This window comes from Ursus arctos, unplaced genomic scaffold, assembly GCF_023065955.2.
Source record: "Ursus arctos isolate Adak ecotype North America unplaced genomic scaffold, UrsArc2.0 scaffold_14, whole genome shotgun sequence".
In the NCBI taxonomy this organism is placed as follows: domain Eukaryota; kingdom Metazoa; phylum Chordata; class Mammalia; order Carnivora; family Ursidae; genus Ursus; species Ursus arctos.
This window is the reverse complement of record NW_026622808.1, coordinates 6419656-6446913: the sequence shown is the minus strand read 5'-3', so window position 1 is coordinate 6446913 and position 27258 is coordinate 6419656. Positions and strand designations below refer to the sequence as shown.

Below are 27258 nucleotides of genomic sequence, written 5' to 3'. Positions count from 1 at the left end.
AAGCCCTATCTCCAGCCACTGTTATCAACTGAGCAATCATGATGAGGCCGAGGTTGGGTTTACAGCAAGAAGGCGGAGCTCTTTTGACCAAGGACACACTTCTAACATGCTATGAAGGAGTTCCAGCACAGATAAGGTCTGTGCGGAAGGAGGTTTGAGAAGGAGGTCCTTGTGTGCATTGTGCAACGCTTCCAAAGGGCAGGGATCATCCAGCTCTGTGGTTCAGACTACTTGCGATGTTCTCTCATTGGTCATTCTATTACGGGAAGAGATACGTCTACCCAGACACCCAGGTTTCCACTTTCCCAAACACATTTCCATTGGCCCAGAAACTCTCAGCCTCACAGAGGACTATTTTGCTGCTTTTATCTGCTGCCTTCCTAAAATCAAAGTCTCTGTGCAAAGCAATGGAAGAAACTTGATTTTTATGGGGGAGGCTGTCATTTTATGTAGTTCATAATAATGACCACACCTGGTCTTACAAGGTGCAGAGGAGGTGGGTGAGGGAACCCAGTGTGTATTGAGGGGAAGATGGTGATGTAAATAGTATATTTGGGGAGGCCAGGGAATGTTGGGTGCTTAAGACACTGTTTTTCAAATTTAATGTCTATACAAATTACGCGGGGGATAGTATGAAAATGTAGCTTCTGATTCGTAGTTTCAGGATGAGTCCTAGACTGTACTTTGAGTGGCACCCCCTGGCAGCCCCCAGGCCAGTGTAGAGGGTTGGGGTGTTAGGCAGAGTTTAACAGTAGCTTCAGATGGAACCACAGCTAGAGCCAACTCCCCTCTGGAGAAGCCACCTCAGATACTGGACAGGAAGCATGACCCCTGGGATCCTTTTCAGTTTTATCGCTCTAAACTAATTTCGGGTTCTGAGGTTTCCAACAAGGAGGTGTCTTTTTGTTTTTTTTTTTTAAGTAGGCTCCATGCCCGGCATGGGGCTGGAACTCACGACCCCGAGATCAAGAGTCCCATGCGCCACCAACTGAGCCAGCCAGGTGCCCCCCCCCCAACGGGGTTCTTAAACTTTTGGGGTCACAGGCCTCTGTGGAAACGATGAAAGCTCTGTGTCCCCTAACCTCCCCGGTGCACACACACTCCTAATGGTGCAAACCGCCTTAGGCCCCGCGGGCCGGCCCGCAGCCCCGGGGGCAGCACTCCCGCCCGCCTTCCCTCGGGGTCGGGCACCCGCGCCCTGGGCGGTTCTGCGGCTCCGCAGCTGGCCGGACTCCGCGTCAGGCGCGGGCGGGGGCGTGCCAGGGGGCGTGTCCGGGGCGGGGAGGGGGCGGGGCCAAGGCGGCGCTAGCCGCGCCCCTCGGCCGTGCGAGAGGCCGAGCTTGCTGCATTGCAGCCGCCGCGGCGCCGCTCGGCTCCTCACTCCCAACAATGGCGGCTCCGAGCCCGAGCGGCGGCGGCGGCGGCTCCGGGGGCGGCAGCGGCAGCGGCACCCCGGGCCCCGTGGGGCCCCCGGCGCCGGGCCACCCGGCCGTCAGCAGCATGCAGGGTAAGGAACGCGCCAGCGCCGCGACCCCGGCCCCCCCGGCGCGGCCGTCGGCGTCGTCGCGGCCTGTCCCCGCGGCCGCGGACGCCCCCGGACCCGGCTGAGGAAGCCACCGGAGCCGCCCGCGCCCGCCCCCCGCCCTCCCTCGCGCTTCCCGCCGCGCGCCCGGCCCTGCCCCGGCCCCGGCCCGGACTCCGCGCGCAGGCCCGGGGCCGCGGCCTCGGCCTCCGCCCGCGCCCGGCCGCTCGGCGCCGCCGGCCCTGCGCGCGGGGCCCACCTGGCCCGGGACCGCCCCCGCGGCCGCCCCCGCCGCGCCGCAGCCGCTCACCTGGCGCCGCCCCGCCCGCGTTTCCCGGCCCGCGCCCGCCTGGCCCCGGGGCCCGGCCGCGCAGGTAGGCGGCGGCGGCGGCGGCGTCCCAGCCCCAGCCCGGCGCCCCCCGGCGCTCCGCTGCCGCCGCCGCAGTGGGGCCCCGCGCAGGGCCATCTTGGCTCCCCGCGGGGCGCAGCTGGAGCCGGCCCGCCCGCCGAGCTGACCTCCGGGCCCGGCGCTCCTGTGGAACCCCGCGCCTCCAAACTTTCGCGGGGGTTCTGTGCGCCGGGAGGGCGAGGGGGGATGGGGGAGGGGGTGCTCAGGCCTGTGCCACCTGTAAGGTGGTGGTGTAGACAGCCGCGGGCCTGGGAGAGGCGGTTTGTCCGGGTCCGGGGGTGTCCGTGTTAGCATGGTAGGCACAAAATATCAGTACAGAAGCGAGAAGAGCGGATTCGGTTTAAATGGAGAGGCGCAGGAAATAGAAAGGCAGGGGTCAAAGTGGTACTGTGCCGTGTCTGGACATCCGAGGCAGCTTCCTAATTAATGGCTTTCCCCACCGGGAATGCGCATTTAGATCCGTATGGCTCCTGACAAGGGGGGGGGGGTTGTTGTGAAAATACCAGGCCCCAGCCCATCGGGGGCCATTTCCTTAAGTTTCCTGTGGAATTTCGAGTAGTAATGTTATTTTTAAAACAGGGAATCTCAGAAATCTCTTGACGACTTCAGCTAACTGCTTATGTTATATTATTAGCGGAATCCGTCGGGGTACCCTTCGTGGTCAGTGTCGCCATGGTTACTCTTTGATGAAAATCTTCCTAAAGGGCGCTTTGGTCTATCTTAACCGTGTGTCTAGGTGTGTCTTAACCGTGTTAGGCTCAGCATTTACTGACTATTTCGTGTTTATGAGAGTGTCTGATTCAGGAAGTAGAGACAGGATTTTATTCATTTTTATATCCCGGTTGCCCTCCCTATGAGATAATTTTAATACACATAAAGAATGGTGATATATAGACAGGATGATGTCAGAGCTCAGAGGACACTTTCTGTGCAGACTCTCATAATTAATTCAAATTGAATTAGTTATTGGATGCTACTATGTTTCACAGCACACTATACAGATGAAGTGGGATTTCCTGATCTTACAGCTTTCCAGTCTATCTGTTGCTGGTGGGGAAATGAAACAGCAAAATGACAACTTAGGATTGTATTGCTTATGCAAAATGGGTGACTTACAAAGCTTATAAAAATAATGCAAGTTTTTTTGGTGGGGAGCTCATGGGGGGGTAGGTAGGCTGATAGTTTGAAAAAGCTGTATAAATGTATTCATTTTTGTTGTTGTTGTTGTTCAAAAAAAAATTATTGAGCATCTGCCCAGTGCTGGGCATAGACTGTAGTGCTAGGTATACAGAAAAGAGTGAATTGGGCAGTTGAATCCCTGATGGAGCTTACCCTCCCCCATGGGATGGGGGAGGGAAGACAATCTGCAGGTAAAATAATGGAGAAAAGTGTTACAAAGGTAACAAGCTGGGTTTTGTGATGGAAGATACTGGGGAAAGGTAGACTGCTTCAATAAGATGGTTTAAGAAGACACTCATACTAAACGCAGAGGGAAGCTGTGTATGAAGTCTCTAAAGTGGGAAAGAGCTTGCAGTGTTCTAGGAATGCAAAGTCCTTGTGGCTGGGCATTATTCTGACATTCGCCATTCTTCTCCACCACCCCTGAGTTTCGGTGCCTAGTAAACTAAACTTTCTAACAAGCCGAACCTATTTTCAAAAGGAGAAGGAGGGCATAAGACTTCTCTTTGAATTATTGATGAATTTTCTTTTACCATTACTGTGTCTAGCCTTGATTGATTCAGGAACCTGCTAGTTAATATCTTGCTCTTGAACCTGTTTTGCTTCCTCAGAATGAAGAAAAACACTTGAAGGTCTCAGGATGTCGTCTAGCACAGTCCGGGTTATAGACCATGAGCTCAACAGCAAATTAGGACCTTTTTCTGTTTGTTTTGTATGGTTAGAGCCTAACCTTTCATGCTTCATACCCTAGAGACCTTCAGTTTTAGATCAGACTTCAGATCCTTAGAATGTTTGGTATATACCACCCCCTTCCTCCAGTCTACTTCTGCTTGCCACCCCAAAACACTGCCTTTCTGGGAGGTGTCAGTAGACTGCCCCCTCCTCTCCACCTTTCAAACAGCTAGTTGTAGGACATATGGAATACATTTCATCTAACAGACGTTGGAGGTCCTTTTGTGTGATAAGCCCTGTGCTGGGCACTGGATAACCCTGTACACTTTTTTTCATGGCTTGAGGTTTGTGGCCTGGTAGCGGCCCAAGGTGGGAAGCATTGCTTTCTTAATATCATAATGTTTAAGAGCCAGAGCTCTGGAGTCCTGAATTTGAATCCCCTCATCAGGATTTAAGATTTTTGTGACCTCGGGCAAGATACTTAACTTCTCCAAGCCTCAGTTTCTCAGTTGGAATGTAGGAATAATGCTTATGTCACAGCTTCTTTGAGAATGCACGTAGAGCATGGGCCTGACATATAGTAAGGATGTGATACATGCCAGCCATCACCATTGTTAATAGCAACAATGCTGTTATTTGTAAGGGTGCCATTAATGGTCTCTTTCATTATTAGTAGACGTGTCCCTAACCCCTCATGATCCACTACACAATTTCTTCAGCTTCATTATTACTGGCTCCTACCCTTCTCACTAATCTGTTGATTTCCACTTTTCATTATTGAGCCTTTCCTTTAAGAATATTCCTGGTGAGTCTTTATTCTACCTGGATTCAGGTAACTGCTTAGTCATGTACAAGCTCTGTGACTTGGGGCGACTACTCACCTTCTCTGAACTCTGAGTTTCTCATCTGTTAAAATAGGGATAAAACCTACCTGACCGGGCTGTTGTGAGGATCACATTATTAGATTAATGCACACGGAAGTGCTTGGAAAATTATAAACTATAAGTATGTAAGGATTGTTAATAGACATGGTTATTTACCTGCTTGAGTTACTAGTCGCTTAACATGTATAGGTTTTAAAGATCTCATAAACACAAGAAGTTTATTTTAGAAGACTTAAAGTAGGGAAAAAATAAAACTTCTGAAAACTACTCAGCTGAAAAGTGTCAGTTTTTAAAACAATTTTTAAAATGTGGTTAGAATAGTTAGAATCTACAATTGATTCTGGAAAACATGGAGGCATTTGGAAAGCACTTGTTACAGAAAATAGTTACAAAGTGTACACTCTAGGTACCTTTGATTCTCTTAATGAGCTGTTCTAGGAAGACAGTTTTTCCTATTTTCTTCTTGGGTCTCAGATGTAGATGTATAGCAAAACGTACGGACTAGTCCAGTCCTTGCTTATTTACCTTCACCTGAACAATTTATAAATATCAGTTTAAGTAAAAAGATGATCGCTTGGTTCTCCTTAAAAAACACACTCACACGGGGGCACCTGCGTGGCTCAGTCCGTTAGGCATCCAATCCATCTTGATTTCAGCTCAGGTCTTGATCTCAGGGTCATGAGTTCAAGCCTCGTGTTGGGCTCCACGCTGGGCATGTAGCCTACTTAAAAAGAACAAAACCAGAAACACACACACAATAATGTACAGCATGGCAGCTGTCGTTAATAATACTGTATTGCATATTTGAAAGTTGCTAAGAGTAAATCTTAAAAGTTCCCATCACAAGAATACAAGTTCTTTGTGTACGTGATGGATGTTAACTAGACGTACTAGGGTGAACATTTTGTGATATGTACAAATATCGAATCATTAAGGTGTACACCTGAAACCAATGTAATGTTGTATGTCAGTTACACCTCAATAGTAAAAAAAGTTACAAAATAAAAAGAGGCACAGAACTTTCAGGTGTAATGATGCATGTCTGTTAAAAAAGATTTAAAATCAGTATACTTTTTTCTCTCAATAATATTTAAATATATAAAATATGTGTGAAATGCCCTATTTGTGATTACATTAGACTATTTTAACATTTAGTCTGTGGTTTCCAAGAACCATAGGAAGATGCCTTTATCTGGATTTTAAAGAACTGAATTGAGCAGACAGTGGATATAGTTCCAAACCCTCGAACTGCTTGCCTTTCCTTCCCAGTATGCTGAGTACTATTCCTTTACCATTTATGTGACATAACCTGATACAAAGTCCAGCTCAGCAAATTGGTCCCCCCTCAAAGCACATTGCCTTTCTCTGTGTTCTCTTAAAAATGAGAGCAACCCTAGTATTAAAAGAGAAAAAGTACAAAAACAATGCTTTCAAGATACTTATTTTCTCACCTTTTCCTGTCATGTGCCTTTAAGTGAATGTGTACTGAAACTCGTTTTAAGATGGGATATTAGTTAACCCTGTATTTTGAGTCCTGTTTTCTTTTTTCATAAATTTCCCTATTTTCCTTCCATTTCTTTTACCTAATGTGAGAAGCAGGATTGTTTTGGGCTCATAGAGTTGTCTCTGCTTCCTAGGTTCAGGAGATCATAATCAGCTCCATCATACATAACCCAGGTCAGTCTCCTCTTCAGTCTCCATCTCTCGGAGATAGAGATTTGGCCTGAGTTACACAACCTGGGAGATCTTGACTCAGATTTAAAATTAAGAAGGGAAACTAATAGTTAACCCAGCTCTTTTCCCACTGTCTTTACCTAATTTGATGCTCATAAGCACCCTTTAAGGGTAGGTGGGCATAGTGCCCTTTCATAGATTAAGGAGCTAACGTTCAATAAGGTGATTTGCACTGGTGGAAGTGGGTTTTGACCCACCCATCTGACTGGTAACCTTTCTTCTTCTTATTGCTCAATAACACAGCTTCCCACAGGTTTTCCAGGCTCCAAGCCGTTTCAGCCATTCAGGTCCAAGAGAAGACTCTTTGCCAGAAGTGATGCAGATTCAGGAATAGAAAGGGGAAATTATTTTAGGTTTCAGCCAGGGGGTGGCAGCTTTAAGCAGCCAGCCATGTTTGGGTCGATTTTGGAGCCTTGTTGCTTCCTGATGCTCCTTTATGTTATAGAGTTCTAAATTTGCTGGAGGGTTGACGGTGGCATTTGAATTAGGAGGCGTTTTGATTGGGAACCTACAAGTAAGTAGAAGATTTTAATTGGGCTTCGGCCCGGGAGGCTGTATAGATTTGAAAGGTAATAGAACTCTTTCAACACTATACATAATATGTAAAAAGAACCCATTTAGCATGAGAGTTAATAATTTATGTTGCCATCCTGACTAAATTTGTCACCCGGGCAAGTGACCAAATGGGCATGTGTTCGCTTCTACCCTTATGCCCCACCCCAGGAGCTCCAGAAAGTCTTCATGGGTCGTCTCTTCACACTCTTGGCAAGGTAGAGAATTAATGTGTACTTATAGAAAGGCTTCAAGGGCCAGGAGTGATAAGATTAGCCTAACTTGTGTCTACACAGTGAAAGGGACCATTGGTTAGTAGTTAACTCAAGATGGGCCTCTCGAAAGAAGATAACATTCATATCACACACAGCTTGATTCCTGACAAACACATCCTTCCCCACTACACGGAAAGATGATCGAAGTAGGCACCACAGCCCCTTTTTCAAGGCATATTTTGTTTCGGCTTACCAAAGATCACTCAAAATTTATAAAAGGGAGAAACAAGAGAAGTGTTACCAGATACATCTGCTATGCATTCATTGTCTGACTTTATACTAAAAAAATAAGTGACATTAATTGGCTCCCCTGTTGTGTGCCTGTATCTCTGAGATCTGGTTTAGGCTCCTGCCAGGGAAAGTATCCACCTTCTTGGACACCAGGACACCAGACCGTGTCTGGGAAGGACTGCAGCAGAATGTAAAACCTGGGGTGGGGATCCCCATGCTGTCTGGAGTCCCTCCCTTTTACCTCTCTCAGGGTGACGGGGAATGAAAGGAGAGGGACTGGTTTTGTGTAGGTGGAGCTGGTCTGATGGGGAAGGTGCCACAATCATTGCTCACCTGAGGCAGAGACCAGGAATGATCACTATGGTAATAATAACCTGCATTATTCCAGGCTGTGTGTTGGACATTTTAGATATATTGCTTAATCGTCATAAAGCACTTTGGGGTATTGCTGTTCTATTTTACAGATGAGAAAATCGAGGCTCATAGAGGTTAGATACTGGCCCACAGTCACATAGTTAATCAGTTGTCCTCCCTAAGTGTACTTGGGCTTCTCTGAACAGGCTGGAGATGATACTCTAGCATTTGGTTACATACTCAAAGAGTAGATGCGATAGTCATTGGCAGGAAGAAGACATGGCTTATGAGGACTGACAAGATCCCCAATTAAAAACAACTCTGGAAAGGATTTGATCAGTATTTGTCAAATCACGAATGGTTCTGGATGATGCAAACAAGCTGGGATTAACTAAATTAAGGTGGCTCCCTCTTAAATTTGAGAATGGTGAAGCAAGGAAAGCAAAAAGAAACAACACAGCAGGAATCAGATCTTGTGGAAACCACTCTAAGTACAATGCACATAGAAATTTTGGACAAGCCAAGATAAATCCTTAGATGTTAGAGCCGTAATGATGTACTCTGAGTAACTTTGCAGTTGAGGCCACATGCCACAAATTTGAGGTTGACTTTGGAAGGCAGCAAACAATTAGACTCTTCATGCTTGTGTCGGAAGGAAGACTTGGTAGCTTGCTGTGTGGGCATGACCCAGTAAGGTGGCTCTGATTTTCTTTATGCTAGTGTGGCTTCGTTCTGTAGTTCATAGTTCACTGTCAGCAGTACCCACGTCTGGGATGGGCAGGGAGCTGGACTCATGGAGTCCAATGCAGGGCCTGAACTCATGACCTTGAGAGCAAGACCTGAGCTGCGATTCAGAGTCTGACACTTAACCAACCAAGCCAGGATGGGGTGTCCCATCCTGATGTTATTTTTAATTTTATAATTAAGAAGGAAACGGGGGCTTAAGCGAAATGACTTGATTTTCACAGTTGGAACTAGGACCCTGGGCTGACGTTTCTCCTTTCATTTTTTACTTTCACAAAGACTGTTTGCCTTTTGCTTTTCTATACACTTAATGCACGTCATAAACACCCTTCTGTGCTAACGTAGACAAGCTCACTTTGTCTGGCAGATACAGTAATGGTAGGTTTTGAGTCATGGCCAGTGAAGGGCTGTCACGATTGAGGTAAGAGTGTGAGAATGAGGAGGAATGTGGGGAAGAGTGTGGCCCGGTGAGAAAGAGGAGAGGAGAAAGTCCCACAGAGCTCCATTTCTGTCGTCGGCTTCCTAACACTGCCATATGTATACTTCTGGTTACTTAATTTTGGGGGGTCTAAGATTTAATGCAGATAAACTCACCTGGGGCCAAAGAAAATGAAAAAGACTCAAATTTGAAGCGGAGGATCATGTAGAGTTTAGACCCAGGATACAGGTACCAGAATAAGAAGGAGGAAGGCACCCGAGATATTCAGAATTAACTGGTTACTAACAACAGATTCAACTGACACCTAAAGTGTGCGGACGGGAAGACAGAATTTAGACAGAATTCCTGAGATACGGGAGACCTCAAAAATGGAACATCTGTGAATGAATATTAATGGACTAATTATAATATAGCCACAAACGGGCTTCGTATACAGCTGAGGATACTGGAAGTTTTCCTCACCGTTTCTTTCCCACCATCTTTTGTTCTTGTACAAGATTGCCGGTGGTCCCCTTGGCCCCTCCCTGCTCTTTGAGTATAAGGAACTAGGGGAGGTCTGGAAAGATGTAACTAATAGCCTTTTATCTGATTTAATTGATAAGACTAACTGGAATTCCAAGGTGAGCCATTATGTTTGGGTTAGTTTAGTCCTCATTGCGTTGAACTCTGGGTCTGTTAGCAAGTCTATCTGAGTGAGAAATGATGCGAAGATGGTTGCTTGTGTGAGGCCTCAGAATCTGTTCACCTGGTCACTTTATCCATGATTAGATAAAAAAAGCACATCTTGTAGTAACGGTGTGAGGATTTAAGCCTCCTCCCTTTTGAACTACCTGCACTGATTCTGTACTTAAAGTGGGCTTAACCCCTCATGTGTTAGAGCAGTAGGTGGTGACATTCTAACACTGTCAGTTACGTCTACCCTTACACATTTTTTCTGTTTCTTAGAATTATCCTGTAACTTATTTTTACATAATTGTGCAGACAGATCCAGCTCATTCTTTTTCCTGTATCTTTCAAGTTTATTTATCTTGCTCCTTTCCCCATTCATACTGCTATTCTGTTTGCCTCTCCTCCCACCATTTATTTTTTGCTACCTCGTAGCAACCAGTGAGCTAAAAAGAAAAGAGTGACTGTTGACTTAAACTTGTTTCAGTCTTTCATCCACCTCCTCTCCAGTTATTGCAGGTGAATTTTCCCTTCTCTCTCCCGGGGTTGGTGGGGGGCACGGGAGTGGGAGACCGGCTTCTGACCCTGGCCTGAAATGCCGCTGTGCTCTCTATCTCCCTGTATCTCTTTCTGCTTCCGGAGAGCCAGTTTCTTCTCCTGGACCTGTGCTCGCCTCATTTTGCCCAGTAGGAGGCTGGCTGGCTTTTAGTTGCTTAGGCTTCTAAGACTCATGGATCTCCAACCTTTCTCTTTCTGAAGTCTATTCCTGCCCTACATCTGGTGGGGTAGCAAGTTGAGCTTGAGGGGTAGCTGTGTCCAGGTTTGGCCCCAGGACTTCAGCCCGAGAAGTCTGTCCATTCCCACTCCCTCCTGCATTGTCATTTGTGTGATTAGGCAGTAAGCAGTGGGTTACCTTTGGGCAAAGTAGCTACCTTAAGATTTTTCAGGTTTTGTACCTTATAGGTGAGATCTTTATCTTAGAATCTGAAGTATTTTGGTACCTGGATGGAAAAGACTACTTAAACACATCCTTCCTTTACTCCTGGCTCTTTTCCTTTAAGTTTTGCCTGCGTCTGCATAAATACAAGCTTGAGTGATCCTCATTCTGAATTTCCCCATGTTGTTTCCTAAAGCATTAATAAACACAGGCATAGGTAGACTACTAAGAATACCAGACACTCACCCACTTAAACCGAGGGGGTGAGAGCATATTTTGAGAAGGTTTTGTCAGAAACAGCTTATTTTGCTGGGTGCATTTTACAAAGAATTACATCCGTATGAATGTAGGCAGAAGATATAACCTGGTCCAGCTGGATTTGGGAAATGAGCTCAAGTTCCCAAGGAGAATTCACAGGTTTTCTTCCTGTGACTTCTAAGGTTCTATTCCGCCGTATCATTCCTGGGGACACTGTCTTGTCAGGCCTCCTTTAGAAGAATTTCAGCTCCTCCTCAGTAGTTCACTGTCTTACGCCTGAAGTTAGCAAATTGACTAGAAAATGTTGCTTTGAGTATTTGGGCTTCACAATTTATGAACTACTTTTGAAGCTTTTGGTTCAGGGGTAGCAATTAATCATGAGTAGTTCTAAGTCAGTAATTCGAGTTAATAAAAATAACTTGTAATATGTTATGAATTTGTAGATTGAAAAAATTGATGAGATTATTTTTAAAGTTACTCTTGACTTCCAGGGGCTAACAGCTATATTCTATTTATCAAATAAATGTGAAAAACTAAGGTAATGGCAGAATTTAGAATTTAAACCTGACTTCAGCTCCACTTAATAAAGTACTTCTAACCCCAGAGAGAGCTGACTTTTTAAAGAAAGCCCATATGTTACAGTTATCACGGTGATGGTGGGGGTTATATGATTTGAACTGTTCTTGAATTGGTTTTATTCAAATGTAACATAAAAATGCAACGTCATGTTCTGATTTTGGTTTGTTTGATTTACAGTCAATGAACTGGAACTTATCTCTTTTACTTTAGGCTTTCAGATAAACTTCTGTGAAAAGGCACAAAGTAAGCTACAAATTTTATGATACTATGCTACTTATTTTTTTTCATATCCATCTTGGTATTGGGAATGTGTCCACTATTGTTTCAACTAACCAACCATGGCAAGTTTACATTAAAAGAGCTTCCATTTCTCATTCTTTTTCCAAATACAAAAGAAAAAAATTGTATTGTTATATTCTTGATTGTAAATTGTTCTTGTTTTCCCTTGAAATGGAAATAGATACAGGTATTCAAATGTATGTAGGTATAGAAAGACGTACATAAATATGCAGATGTGTGTAGATACTGAGATGTAGATAGGTAGAGAAAGCAGACTGGATTTAGGAAGATGTGCACAGGTATAGAAAGATATATTTATGTGATGCAGTTATAAAAAGATATATGTAGGAATTTGGACTTAATCATGATTTTGACTACAAGTTGAGGAAAGTTTTCTTTTAATATCGTGGTGCAAAAAGTATGTAACTGTACTCAGAAGTTTCATGCTTTAAAATTGACTTTTTTGAACCACACATTTAGAGCATTTTAACTTTTTTCCTTGAGACAAAGTTTGTTTCTCCTCCTGCCTCCCTTTACCCCAATATAGACTAGTGTTCTGTATTAGGACACTAGTCTTTATAGAATACAGAATGAGTTTTCTATTAAAAAAGCATATTTTTCAGCTAAAACAAATTCATTTTAAACTTAAATATCATTTGTATAAATGCAGTTTCAAAAAATCCTCACTCAAGGAGGCTCCAGTAAGCATAAAAAATCCCCAAATATAATGTAATTAGTTTCATCTTCTGCTTATTTATTCACAGAATGAGGAAGAATGGGGACCACTTTTTGATATACATCACTCTCCCCCCCCAGCTTTATTGAGACGTAATTGACATATAACGTTTGTGTAAGTGTAAGGTATGCAGTGTGATGATTTGGTACACTTACATATTGCAACGTGATTATCACAGCAGGGTTAGTTAACATCTCCCTCACCTCACATAATTAGTATTTCTTTTTGTGCTGACACTTTAAGATTTACTCTTTTAGAGGCCTCTGGGTGGCTCAGTCGGTTAAGCGTCTGCCTTCAGCTCAGGTCATGATCCCAGGGTCCTGATATGGAGCCCCGGGGCAGGCTCCCCGCTCAGCAGGGAGTCTGCTCCCTCTCACACACTCTCCCTCTGTCAAATAAATAAATAAAATCCTTAAAAAAAAAAAGCTTTACTCTTTTAGCAATTTTCAAGTATATAATACAGTGTTGTTAACAACAGTCACCATGCTGTACGTTTTAGATCCCCCAATATAGGTCATTCTTAAGTTAGTTCAAAGGAAACAGCGTTTAATCTGGAGAAAACATTTCTGCTGTTCTAAAATTTTCTGACGGAATCAAAATGTTTATAATTTCCATTGGTTGAACATTATGACTTCCTTTGAAATATAGTTAGTAAAAATTTATTTCTTGAGTGGTTCACTCATGATAGGGAGTAGGGCAGCTAGGCCCTAGGATAAAATTTTTTTAATTGGTTCATTATTATCATCCTTCTCTTACCTTTAACTAAAAACATTATGCGATTTCCTGCCCGTAATGAACCTACATATATGATTTACATGTATCTGTAATGAAGTTACAACTTCTATTTTATGTTGTTTTTAATTTTAATACACTTCGGTGATTTTTAGTTTAAAAATATTTCTGTTCAATATTTAATGTAATTTTTATTTCTGTATTGACAAAATCTAAAAAAAAATGCTGATATTTTTAAAATTTAAAGCTGTATTCACATTGTTGTCCTTTTTTCCTAACTAAGCCCAGTTGTGGACACAAAACAAGAGAAATGTATTGATTTTATTAAGTTTAAAATTGTGTATGCAGTGTCCATAGAAAGCTCTGTAGCTAGATGAAAAGTGCCTCTAGCCCGTCTAAGTGGTTCTGTCCCTTTTCCATCGTTACAGAAACAGCAGATTGGCAGTGCTGCCCACATGGAAGAGTGGAACAAGGAAGCATGTATATGCCCACTTTGATACTCGCTTCTGGTTGTCTTCACTACCCCTTCACCCTGCCTTCTTGTCTCCTTTTTTATTTCTCCCCCTCTCTGCGGGTGGCCATCTTCTTTGTTTTCCAACTTTTGGGATTCAGCACAGTGTGATACATTCATTCCCAAAGCGCCTTTTGGACACTTAGCATAAAGAGAGGGAAAGATTTGGCCCAGAAATAAGTTAGGTCCTTGCCCTTAGTGGGCTCACAGTATAGTGGACTTGAGTTGATCCTGGGTTGGTTCTGAGTGTTCAGCTGGTGATGCTATAGATTGATTAGCAGCTGAACCCAGGGTGGGGTGGTGCAGGAGGAGAGGTGTACTGGGCGCCTTTGCTCTGCTGTTGTGTCCTGAGGGAGAACAGCACGGTAGGGGGGTCGATGGGGGGGGGTTGCTGTGGGTCTCATGAGAGCTGTTTTCCTGATTGGAGAACGTGGCTCAGAGATCCAGCAATGGGTCTGCCCTACTTTGGAGTGAAGCAGAGCTGTCTGTGGCTGGGACCTCAGTGGAAGACTCCAGGGAAGCAGGCACCCATATCAGGGAGGAGGGTTGGAGCAGGGATATTGGTAGGTATGGCCAGCTCTAAGTTGACACTAGTTATTTTTGTACTAAACTGTAAGTTTTCAGTTGCTTACATACATTAACTTTTTTTCCAAGATTAGTCCTGCCTTAAAAATTAAAATACAGTTTTGTAATGTTTGTAGACAGTCTTACATTGGAAATATAGACATTAACTTGATGTTAAAAGTGGTCATTGCCTCTTTAAAAATACAGGGTTTGAAATCACTAAGGTAGTCTTTTCTTATCTAATAGGGCATACTCTAGTGCCAGAATCTTCTGTTTTAGTCTAAGGATGTTTCAAAATTATCAGAAGACCTTACATTTAATTCATTAAGATTATTTATATGTCATACAATAGCAATAGGAGGGGATGGGTGCAAAGAGCACAAAATTAGATATTGTTAAAAGTCAGTGAGTGAGTACAACTGCTTCAAACGTTCAATTCTCCATCATAAATCAGAAAGACTTATTGTAAGATGATTCTGATGACTAATGGAAGCTCTGAAGGATTAATTTTTCCCCATTGTTTGACTTTCACATAGTTTTTGTTTTTTATATTGTTACATCACTATTCCAATTAGTTTATTACAATTGTCTGTTATAAGTTAGTGGAGTTTTATTGGAAATGTGTGTGAGGGTATTTACACACACAGTGTGAGATTGCATATTTAATTTTGGAACCAGATTTTTATAGAAATTCAATAAAAATCCACTTTGCACCTCATGGTCGTCTTCTTTTTAAATCAATTATAGTTTGCATTTATTTGCTTTTTGGTTTTCTAAATATATTTAAGATAATATGCATTTAAGATAAGAAGTAAATAGATGAAGTTATAATTATTTAAGACAACGGTGTTTTATTTCTTTTAACACTGTTGGATTGTCACATTATTCTGAAGTCTGAATGTAAGACTAGGGAAAAATATTCTTTCTCATTTAGAGTGCCTACGTTTAGAAGGTTGATTAATTCATCATTTATCATTGGAGATAATGATTTTGTACTTGTAAAGGTGTTTATATGACTTCTGACCAAGTTTGAATGCTCGTATCTTGATAGCTTTAATCAGCTAACCTAAACACAGTTCTTTAGAATATGATTTGCTTTGCTTTGTAAAATCATTTTTTTTTTTTTTTTTTGGCTGGGGGAGATATGCCTAGAAACACTTTTTGAGAAGTGCTTTTATAGATGTCAAATTTACCCTACAGTATTAGCATTCTGATTTTTTTGTTTGGTTGAGAATTATGACTTATTAAGGAGCCCACGCTGTTGGGTTCTTGAGTGCTAAAAACAAGTTTGGGTAGAGTCTTGTAGCTTTTCTGTAGCCTTTACTCTTCTGGCAGCTTTGAAAACTTTTTTTAGTAACTTTTAAAAATTGTTTTACTTGGGAAAGTTTACGTAAACAACAGAATCTTTATTTAGAAAATTATGTGCTCCAGAGCTGACTTTTATTCTTGAAGTCACTAATAGAAATTGGATTACAGGCACTGATTGCTTTTGGTAACACTGTGCATCAGAGTATTTGGAGAAAAAAATGCAAGTGTCCTAATGACAGGTTCTCATTTAATTGTGAAACTACTCTTTTTTTTTTTTAAAGAGTTTATTCATTTGTTTGAGACAGAGAGACAGAGAGAGAGCATGAACGGAGAGAGGGGCAGAGGGAGAGGGAGAAGCAGACTCCCCACTGAGCAGGGAGCCCAACACGGTGCTCGATCCCAGAACCCTGGGATCATGACCTGAGCCGAAGACAGACACTTAAGTGACTGAACCACCCAAGCGCCCTATGAAACTACTCTTTTACAATAACTATCCCTAATTGTTTTTAAGTTGATAATAAAAAGGAAACCATAAAGAGGAGGAAGGACGTTTTGTGAATCTTTCCAGAAATTTGAGGAAGTCATTAATAAGTTTACTGACCTGATAAGAAGTGTCTATAAAGGATGGTGTTTTGCTCACGAATGTATTTAACTGTATTGGAGGTTGAGTATGTAGAAAATCAGGGGAAGGAAGAAGTGGAGGGAGAGAGTCAAGCCATCCTGCATTTAAACTAACAGCTTAGAAAATTCAGCTGATTACATTTCTTTTTTTTTTTTTTTTTTTTTTTAAGATTTTATTTATTTATTCGACAGAGACAGAGACAGCCAGCGAGAGAGTGGACACAAGCAGGGGGAGTGGGAGAGGAAGAAGCAGGCTCATAGCGGAAGAGCCTGATGTGGGGCTCGATCCCACAACGCCGGGATCACGCCCCGAGCTGAAGGCAGACGCTTAACCACTGTGCCACCCAGGCACCCCACATTTCTAATTTTCCATTTGATGTAGCAAAAATCTGTACCCAGTGGCTAAAATTTCATCATTTGGAATTTATGAAACTCAACTAAGTTTTTTTAGCAATCATAAGAAACAAAATGCTGGTATGGGTGGCTAACAGGTTTTATTTAAGTTTGTATAGTTTATATAGAATTTAATATTTATTTATATTTTATATATGCTGAAGTTAGTTGAAAAATGAAACTTTTGTAGCATTTGCCATAAGCCTGACTAGCATCCAGGATATTCATCACTATCTTTGTGGACCATGATAAACTGCCAATAGGAAATCCATCTGCTTGGAAACAGCTTTTATACAAATTATAGCCCAGGAATTGTAGTAGTGGTATAGTCAGAGTCAAGGTTCACACAATCCCTTTATGCTTTTTATCATTCCAAGGGGAATGTTGCCTGATTGTCTTTGATCTTGAAAGTGTTGGGAACTTTAATTCCTCCTGAAGAATGGTTTTGTTGCTAGGAGAAGGAAGGTTTTTGAATAGCTATTGCACCTTAAAAGTCTTTTAGAGAAGCTTAATGTGTGGTATTTTTGAGCAAGAAAAAAATGAGTGATAATCCCACAGTGTGCAAAGTTTCCCTTCACTGGTCCGTTGAACTTCACTACTAGCAGTGTCGGGCCTTTTGACAAAACTTTTGTGGTTGGCAGCTACAGGGCAGAAATGATGTGGAAGGTCTCCAGAGTGTATTCCCAACTAAACTTCCAGTTAATCAAAGTGGTTTTCAATTTAGCTTAGAAGTTTGGGTGATGGTTTTCAAACAAGGTGTATGTAGCAAATACTTGAGATTCTCATGACATGATTTTATGAGTGCTTTCAAAATCCAGACACAAGTGTCTATATGAGAAAGTGTACTAGAGGAAACTTTTACACAACCCAGGTTGGTGTTCATCTTCTCAGTAGGCAGTTAGGTGAACATTTTTTTTTTATTTTTTATTTTTTATTTTTTATTTTTTTTAAAGATTTTATTTATTTATTCGACAGAGATAGAGACAGCCAGCGAGAGAGGGAACACAAGCAGGGGGAGTGGGAGAGGAAGAAGCAGGCTCATAGTGGAGGAGCCTGATGTGGGGCTCGATCCCATAACGCCGGGATCACGCCCTGAGCCGAAGGCAGGAGCCCAACCGCTGTGCCACCCAGGCGCCCCACATTTTTTTTTTTTTTAAAGATTTTATTTATTTATTCGACAGAGATAGAGACAGCCAGCGAGAGAGGGAACACAAGCAGGGGGAGTGGGAGAGGAAGAAGCAGGCTCCCAGCGGAGGAGCCTGATGGGGGGCTCGATCCCATAACGCTGGGATCACGCCCTGAGCTGAAGGCAGATGCTTAACCGCTATGCCACCCAGGCGCCCCAGCAGTTAGGTGAACATTAATCAGAAATGAAAATTAAGCATATACAAGCATAGTCCCTCCCCTGTAGAGAACCTTGTATAAAGTTAAACAGAGGCACAAATGTAACATTTAACAGATACCGCTGATGAGAAGAGGCACTGGGGTCTTTAAAGATGAATTTGTTGTAGAGCCTACTCTGAGGGAGCTTATGTTCTCTGAGAGACGGAACACGTAGAGACAGACTGGCAGAAATGATAATAATAATAAGTAACCCATTTACTGTGTGCCGAACCCTGTTCCAAGCATGCTGTTAACTCCTTTCATTCTTACAACCCCACAGAGGCAGGTATTCTAACTATTACAGAGGAGGAGACGGAAGCACAGAAAGGTTAATAAGTAAATCTTCCAAAGTCATCCAGCTAATGAGTGACAGAACTGTGTGACCTTGCTCTGGTCACAGTTGACATGCTATAAACCATCGTGCTTTCTTACTCCTTGAAAGAAGGCACGGGTGCTCCTAGGATTGATTTTCTGAACCAGATGGCTTTCAGGAGGCCTTCACTTGCAAATGGTCATGAGAGCTGGACTCATTGTGTGTATCATTTCTGATTTTCTGGCCCTGGAGAGTTCATAGTGTTCTCTCATTAGCCTGGCTGAACGTTAAGCGGAAAGAAAGATTCCTTCTTCTGTCTCTGATGTTAGAACATAGGGGATCGACCACTAGGAGAAAATTGTTTAATTAAAAAAAAAAAAGATTGTGACGCAGAGAACGAATTGCTTCAGGAGTCTCACATGACTTTGTATGTCCGGGGAGCAGCTGACCAAGATGAGAAAGGAGAGTCAGGGAACAAGGTGGCGGAGCCGCGCACTGCGTGCGGATGGATTTGTATATGGACTCGGAACAACCCGTCGATGCTACTGGCAAAAGATGTATTTCCCTCTGACTTTCTTTCTGTTAAGGATGGAGGAAAGAACATTGGTTTGTTTTTAAAAACCTCGGATGAAAGAAGTTTTTAAGCCTACACAACAATCGAATAGTATTAACAATCCCCCACGTACCCATTACCTCGCATCAGCGGTTACCAACATGTGGCTTCTCTCATTATTTCATGTGTTCGCCTCCCTCCACCCATGTCTGCTGAAGTATCTTCAAGCTGATTCTGATTTTCATGATGTCATCCACGTCCGTGTCAGTCACACGTCTTCTCAGTGATAAGGACTCTGAAATGCATAACCTCAGACCATTGTCGCACTGGTAAATAGATAAAACAGTATTATCAGTTAGCCACTCAATGTTCAGCTCTCCTGAGTGCCGTAAGGATGCCTGTTTACAGTTGATTTGTTCAAGTTACGATCTCAACAAGGTCCACACATACTGCTTTTGGTTGATAGGTCTCTTCGGTTTCTTTAAATCTATAGCTATTCCCTCTTCTTTTTTCTCTTGCCATTTACTCCTTGAAAAAATTGGGTCATGCATTTTGTAGCATTTTGCACATTTTGGATTTGGCTGATTACATCCTTTTAGTAATTAGTATTTTCCAGGTTCCTCTTTGCCCTGTAGCTCCTGTTAATTGGCAGTTAGAGACAGAGGCTTGATCCCGTAGAGATTCAAGTTTTTGGCAGGAACGCTTTGGTAGGTGGTACCGTGTACTTCTCGTTGCATCCCATCAGGAGGCATATGATTTCTGATTGTAGGTCTTGTTAAGATTAATCACTGGGTTTAGGTGCTGTCAGTGAGAAAGGTCCCCATCAGCTTTTCACCTGATGGCTTTGGCCATCATCAATGATTTCTGTCTAAATTATTTCGTTAGGGACTGGTTAACTCATACTGCCAAGCATTTGTGGGCTCTGCAAATAGTAGCTATACTCAGCCAAAAAAACAGCGTTTGTGTTTGGGCATACCACTGAATGCAGATTACGTGAAGCATTAATCATCTCTGACTTAACTGCACCAGTGTTGAGGAACATGAACGTATGTGTCTCTGGATGCACGTGTGCGCGCGCACACACACACATTTATTGTGCTTTTCTGTACTTTGAGAGACTTGAGACTGGAAATCTATATGCCCTGGAACATAAGTCAATGTCTTCTTTAATTGGGGTTCTTTTTTCACTTTTTAAAATCTCTTAATCTCTGAAGATGATTAAAAAACATGTCAAATACTCATTCTTGACATTTTTTGGTGAGGTTGAAGAATCAGTGGGCATGCGAGACTGGTTCTGCCAAATTAAGATCCAATTCCAAGCTGGAGTCTGGCTTTGCTTATTAATTTCTATTCAGTGCTTAGAATGCTCAGGTCCTCTAGGGCATTGCCTTCCCATTACTTGGGAGCCAGCATTAGTCATCAAAAGGAAGGTTGGTGAGAATAGAAGTAAGAAAGAGTTCTCATCCAGGATATAAAAAACCTGGGGAACTACTTGGCATTCCAGTGAACAATTGCCTTTTCAGTGATGGTGTGGTCTTGTCCAACAGGTGTCTTTATTCACCCTTCAGTAGCAACAGTCTCTTCCCCAGCTCTCCTCTTTTACTGTTCCTGTGTAATTACCCATCTTTGTAACTAAATTATCGAAGTCTCCCCTTTATGATGCTCTACAACTGTTTCGATCATGCCCAATCTGTGAAAAACCAATCGGAGAAATTACCATCAGAATACCCTCGTGGACTATATATTAAGGAAGCAGAAGGGATCAACATTTGACTGCATTTACTGTCTTGATTAATCTTACTTTATTCTAATCTTTCAAAAAGCCTCAATTTATAGAATACATTTATAGGCATCAAACAGTATTTGTGTTCGCTACGAAATGAAAGTGTTAACGTCTTACTGTTTTTTAAATTGGAAGGAATTATTCAGTGGGGTCCAAAGAAGCTCTTCAGATGCTAATAATGAGAGGAGTATTATAGTTCTGTAGTTGTTGCTTGTATGTGTATAGTATTAGCTTTGTGTACAGGATCCTTACTCATTCTCCACCTTTGTTATTTGATTTGGTAGTAACACAGGTGGATTTGAATTTAAACTTAGATCACAGATTATTACTTAAAAATTAAAAAGTATATATAGTGTAATACAGCACCAAAATGGAAAAGTCATTTGAGTATACAAAAGATCGTCACATGTCCTGCAACCCAAGGCCATTAAAAACACCAAGTATCTGTGGTGCCTGGCAGGCTCAGTCACTGGAGCAGGCGACTCTTGATCTCAGGGTTGTGAATTCAAGCCCCATGTTGGGTGTGGAGATTACTTAAAAAAAAAAAAATCTAAAAAAATAAAAATACCCCCCCCCAAAAAAAATCCCCCACCAAATATCTTTTTGAAAGCCAGAATATGGCTGACTAATTTATGTGTCATGAAATTCTGTCAGGGGCATTTCTCTAGCTAAAGCTTCTGGCTAACTTCTTTAGAGAGCTGAATTTCTAGTTACACATATTTTGATTAATGAGAACAAAAAAGCAAAACTCAAGCTTGGGTTACCCAGTTATTCGAGAAATATTTGTGTTCTTGTGATAAGCTGTTCTGAGAAGTACTGAGTCACTGGAGTGCTAGATCTGATTACCAGTGGTCAGAAATCATCCAGATGAGCATTTAGGCTCTGCCTGTGGAGAATGCTTTTACTCAGATGTTGACTATGTTCCTGAAGAGAGAAGCTGTCCTATCAGGCAATAAAGGATGTCTAGTAAAAATGACATAGTGTGCTTTTTATTTTTATTTTTTTGCCCCTCCTCTGCAGTTACTAAATTATTGCTGAGCTACTTCTGGTGTCTTGGAATTGGGGAAGTTATCTTTGCAATAAGGCTTTACTTCTGCATTAGGTAGCACAAGTTACCGCAAGAAGGCTTCTGTTCCACTGCTTTGCAGCAGTAAGTAGCCAGCGTGTTTGGGTGCAGGTTGTCTCTCCATCAGTACACATGGTCAGTAAAAGTTAGCCTTCTTGTCATTTAAGAGTGCCGTTTAGGGGTAAAAGATTACCTGAAGGCTCTCCAAATTATCTTAATTGAATGAAAATATATGCAAAATTATCTCCAGGAACAAAATTGATTCCTGTCTTTGCCTTCCTGGATTCCTAAGGACATGTGGTGAAAAAACAAAAGGGATATTACAGGTGAAATTTGACATGGTGGCATGAACTTTTCGCTTTGGGATAAGCAAATTGGGCATGGTGTAAGAGAGTCAAGTGTTTCCTGGAGACCAGGGAGAAGTCAGCTTGGAACAAAAAGTTAGCTCTGATCCATTGTGGAGCCAAATAGAGAGGAGAAGAAGTAAGACCCTCTGTCTGATTTTCCTGAGCTAGCCTCATGTGGTCATGTATGCTCATTCTTTGCTCTAAGAAGACCTTTCTTAAATCAACTTAATAAGTTGATAATATGTTATGTCCATTCAATTTATATATTGACTATTGATATATGATAGAGAAAATATATTCATAAACCATATTTTCCCACTTTAATTGAATTGCAATACTTTTAACCTGTTTTTAGGCTTCATTATAGATTTGGATAGCATTAAAAAATCAATCACAAGTATTAATGGAAATAAGAAAATATTTATTTCGTGAAACTGACTTAATATTCTTCACTTCTCAGTGTTTCAGATTTGACACTGCAGTGTTTTCTTTTTTTTTTTTTTTTTTTTTTTTTTTTTTAAAGATTTTATTTATTTATTCGACAGAGATAGAGACAGCCAGCGAGAGAGGGAACACAAGCAGGGGGAGTAGGAGAGGAAGAAGCAGGCTCATAGCAGAGGAGCCTGATGTGGGGCTCGATCCCATAACTCCAGGATCACGCCCTGAGCCGAAGGCAGACGCTTAACCGCTGTGCCACCCAGGCGCCCCAACACTGCAGTGTTTTCTGACACCGAGCAGTTCTCCAGTTTTTTGATGTCAGTTGGATGCCCCAACAATTCTGTCCCATTCCGACAGCACCTAGCTGTAGTTAGCATCAGATCCCTCAAGTTAAGGGGGTCAGCCCCACAAAACTGCCCCTGCTTCAGATCCAGCTGCAAATGGGGTGCCCATGTCTGCTTGAATTAGAGGGCTCCCATGACTCCACCCCCAGGTTCAATTATTTCCTAGAACAGCTCACAGAACTCAGGAAAACACTTATGTTTATCAGTTTATTATAAAAGAAAGAACTCCAGAATAGTCAGATGGAAGAAATGCGTGGGACAGGGTATGGAGAGAGAGGGCGAAGAGCTTCCATGCCTCCTCTGGGTATGTCAGCCTCCTAGTACTTTGATTGTTCATCAACCTGGAAGCTCCTGGAACTTGTCATTTTGGGGGTGGGGGTGGTTATGGAAGTTTCACTGTAGGCACAATTGATTAAATCGTTGGCCATTGAGTGATGGAACTCAATTTCCAGCCCTTCTCCTCTGCATGGAGGTTAGGGGGTGGGGCTAAAGGTTGCTCTTATCACTAGGTTGATTTTTCTGGAGACCAGCACCCCATCCTGAAACTATGTAGATGTAGTGCCTGTGGGGGAGTCCCCCTCCTGTCACCTCATTAGCATAATCTCTGGTTTGGTTGAAAGGGTCTTATTATGAATAACAAAAGATTCTTCTATCACTTGGAATATTCCAGCGGTTGTAGGAGCTCTGTGCCATGTACCTGGGACAAGTACCAAGTGTATTTTTTATTACATCACAGACACTGTAGCAAAACTCCCTTGCACACAACAGACCCATAGCTTTGACTCTGTAAGCTTTCTAGGAGGGCTAGTCTCCACCTATACCTAGAAAGAAGAATGGGTAGCGGTATCATTGAGGCAGTGGATGGTTGGTTTTCTGTTGTGAAAAGAATCAGTATGCCCCATCTCCTAGGACCAAAGGGGTACCTTCACGGTGATGCGAAATTACCTGTGTCTTACGGTTTTCTTTATCCTAACCTACTTGTTAGAAGATTGAGTCTGGAAGAGTTATTTATGACTGGTGGGAATCCTCATTGGTATTTCAGGCAAACAGGAAGAAATTAATGTTTGATAAAAATCTGTTTTGTGGCTAATATTACTCTAAGTGAACTCTTCAAAAAGGGGAAGTCCAGTCTGGTGTTTTAGCGGGCTCCTCAATTTGGGTGCTGCTGTGAATCCATTACCTGTCGGCTGAAATGTAGCTCGCCTTGACCTGTGGCCTGGAGCTCCTTGCTGGAGCTCGGGTCAGTGGCCTTTAGCCAAGAACAGACTTGTATTTCCTCCCCTGTGTTGTACAAGTGTTCTTTCCCTCACATCACGGCACATACAAGAAAGGTTTGAAGCACTGGTTGAAACAATACTGATGGCATAGTTAGGAAATATGGTTCAGGTGCTTATTTCATTTACGGGGGGCTGGAAGTTAAAGTGGTAGTGATAGGATGTGGTCGGGTTTACCAAGCAGGAAGAATAAATATGGCCTGAAACCAGTGGGCACCTTGGTTCCTTGTTAGAGTTCAAGCCTGCTGTTCTGAGAATATCTGCGGTGTGATGTATGCCTCTACTGGACAGTGCGGTGGGCTGGAAGCTAGCGGCATGGGCTCTGGGGTATTGGTGACAGCCGGAACAAGCCTTGTGACTTTTCTTGACCCAGTTTTTGTAAGTGTACGTGTTATGTGCCTTGTCCCACTAGAAAGATGGCTGCCAAGAAGTGTGAGTCCGTCACGTGGATGATTTTCCAGAAATCCTAGTATCTTGCTACTGGTACATGGTAAGATAGTAACTTGAAACTTTGGGGAGCTGATGAAGAGCTTAAATAGCATGTCGAGGGGCCCAATTGGGAGGCAGAGGTCACCACACAGCCTATATATATCACAGAAGAAAGGATCACTGACTATCCTCCATAGCAAATTTTGTTGGGTTTGAGCGACACAGCATTTATGTCTCACTTGTCTCCGCGGGGCCCCTGTGGATATGTTCACAGATTTAAGGCTTAACGTAAGTGCCCTGTGGGTTTGGCTGAGTTTTAGGCATGACATGGATTTAAAGTGTTCTGAGCACCTGGACAGGGTGCTCAGTACCTTTACTGACTGGCTGCGCTATAAATGTTCTCCTGTCCTGGCTAGGACCCTCAGCAGCCTCGTGGCAGCTGTGTGTCTCTGGGAATGGAATTCGTGCAGGTGAGTAGCGGGTCAGGCCTTTTTTTTTTTTGTTTTAAGATTTTATTTATACATTTTAGAGAGAGAGAGCAGAGGGGAGGGGCAGAGTGGGAGGGAGAAAGAGTCTCAAGCAGACTCTGTGCTGAGCGTGGAGCCTGACATGGGGCACGGGGCTTGGCCCCAGGACCCCGAGGTCGTGACCTGAGCTGAAACCAAGAGTCAGATGCTCAGCCAGCTGTGCCACCCGGCGCCCCCAGGTCAGGTCTTTCTTATGAAGAAAGAGTTGTGAAGGGCGATGGTATAAGAGAGAACTCTACACAGGCAGGGCAAATGCAGCACTGAACTGGGGGCGGAGGTGGGAGTAATGGGTGACACCTTTTGGGTATCCGTTTGGAACCTTCTCAAGGTGGGTGTGTAACTGGAATTCCCGCTCTCAGATTCCCATGGAGGCTGTGCTTCCGAAATCATAGGTGCATGACTTTTGCTTTGGAAAGCTTTTCCTGTTTTGCTGGCGATTAAAATATTGTTTACTTGAGCTGGTACAGATGCCTTAAAAAAAATCTCAAAAGATATCATTTGTGAAATGTTACCAGATTTTAGGGGTATGGAAGTGTCCAAGTTGTATGAGCAGATGCATGAAAGTGCCTGTATTTGTATTTCTAAGGCCATTTTACTTGTTCTGTAGGCCTTAGTATGTTTGGGTTTAGAGAACAGACTGGTCTCTTTTAGAAAGCTCTGGTATGAGTAGTAAGGAGGTTATAATTGAGACAGAAACAGTAAATGCTGATTGTATAAAAATGGAAACACAGAAACGTAAAAAAAAAAAAAAAAATCACCCACAATTCTAGCACCTTGAACTAATCATCAGTTGTACTTTTGCAGAATGACCTGTGTGCATATTACAAATGGTCACATGCACATATGCTTCACTCAAACAGTTTATCAGACCCATTACTTACTGCTTGATAGAAAAAAGACCCTATTACTAACATTGCCTCATGTCGGTAGTCTTTTATGGTGTTTTTTGGGTGGTAGCGTAGTATTCCAGTTATGGACGATGTTTCATCTAATTTAGCATAAATATCATTGTTTTGACTAACTTTCTTTGCATAATCTTTAACTTCCTAAAGGATGACTTCTTAGGAATGGAGTTACTGCATTAATCGTTAAGGACATTTTGAGATGTTTGCAAGATATTGTCCTCCAGAAGGTGGGGCTGTTTATATTCACAGCAATAATACACTTCTTTGCCTCTGGTCATTTGATTACTGAACAGACATTAAGGATTTATGCCTCAGGTGTAATTCTAGGCGTGGAGGCAAGTCAGAAACAGTTTCTGCACTCCAGGAGCTTAGGCCGTGGCAGGGCAGGTGGACCGCGGTGGAACGTGCAGCTGTGAAAAGTCCCAAAAGACCACCTGCTTCTGCATACCCTGTTCCATTGATATTGGCATTCTTCTCATTTAGATGTGGTATTAGAGGCAAAAACTGAATTTTAATTTTGTGGATAATCAGAAGAATTGGATGGTGTTTTTGGAGTCTATGTGTATCCTCCCTTTTGTTAATTACCTATTCATAGTCTTTATTTTCTAACTGGGGTATTTGCTCTCAAATCCAGCAGTAAGTCCCTTATATCCACCCCCCCCCCACACACTTTATCATTTCAGAAGGTTATGACTTCAGCTGAGGCTGTGTAGTTTAGACAAAGGTACAAAGGTATTTTCTTTTTCCTCTCAGTGAGCCTGGGGACCTCACTGGAGAAGGGGGGCCATGGAAATCCAAAGCCAAGGTTCTGCTTGACAATCTGTTGATTCCAATAGCACGACGGTGTGGAGGAGCATCTCAAGTCCTGTTTAGTTAAGTAAAGCCTTGGCATTTGTGCTGTGTTGGTAATCTCAATTAGCTGGCTCTCCCATATTTTCGAAGAGTTTGGACTAATCAGGACTGGGCCAGTTCAGCCTGGGGAATTATATTTGTTCATTGCTAGTAGATATCCAGCTCAGAGTCTGATCCAGGCGGGGTGTTGTTGTTGGCTTTAATTAATTGCTAGCTCAAAGGTGTGGCTACCTGTAGAAACTCATAATAGTGACATTGTGCATAATTGAGGCAAAATTACTGGTGACCATAAAGGGGCATATAGTCAATGTCAGAGTTGATGGTTAGTGGAATCAGAGAATGAAGAGGCAGTATGAGTTTCTGATGTTAGGTTAGGAAGGATGTTAGGGCATACTGTGTGCTTCATTCCATGAAATTTGGTAAACTCGCCATTTTACTATGGTGGAAGATGAGTTAAAAAATTTT

The 27258-nt window shown here is 42.6% G+C and overlaps 1 protein-coding gene across 4 annotated transcripts in view; it reads left to right on the top strand.

Moving 5' to 3' along the window:
• Positions 1-1374: 1374 nt before the first annotated feature.
• The window catches only part of MAP2K4 (mitogen-activated protein kinase kinase 4), a 139657-nt gene continuing 113773 nt past the window's right edge, over positions 1375-27258 (top strand). For 3 of the 4 annotated variants that reach the window (XM_044391782.3, XM_057311313.1, XM_044391781.3), the window contains exons 1-2: positions 1375-1507; positions 11646-11678. In XM_044391782.3, the coding sequence (XP_044247717.1) occupies positions 1390-1507; positions 11646-11678 (151 nt within the window). In that variant the 5' untranslated portion in view covers positions 1375-1389. The remainder of the gene's footprint in view (positions 1508-11645; positions 11679-27258) is intronic. The other variant, XM_026521023.4, reaches the window with a different exon arrangement.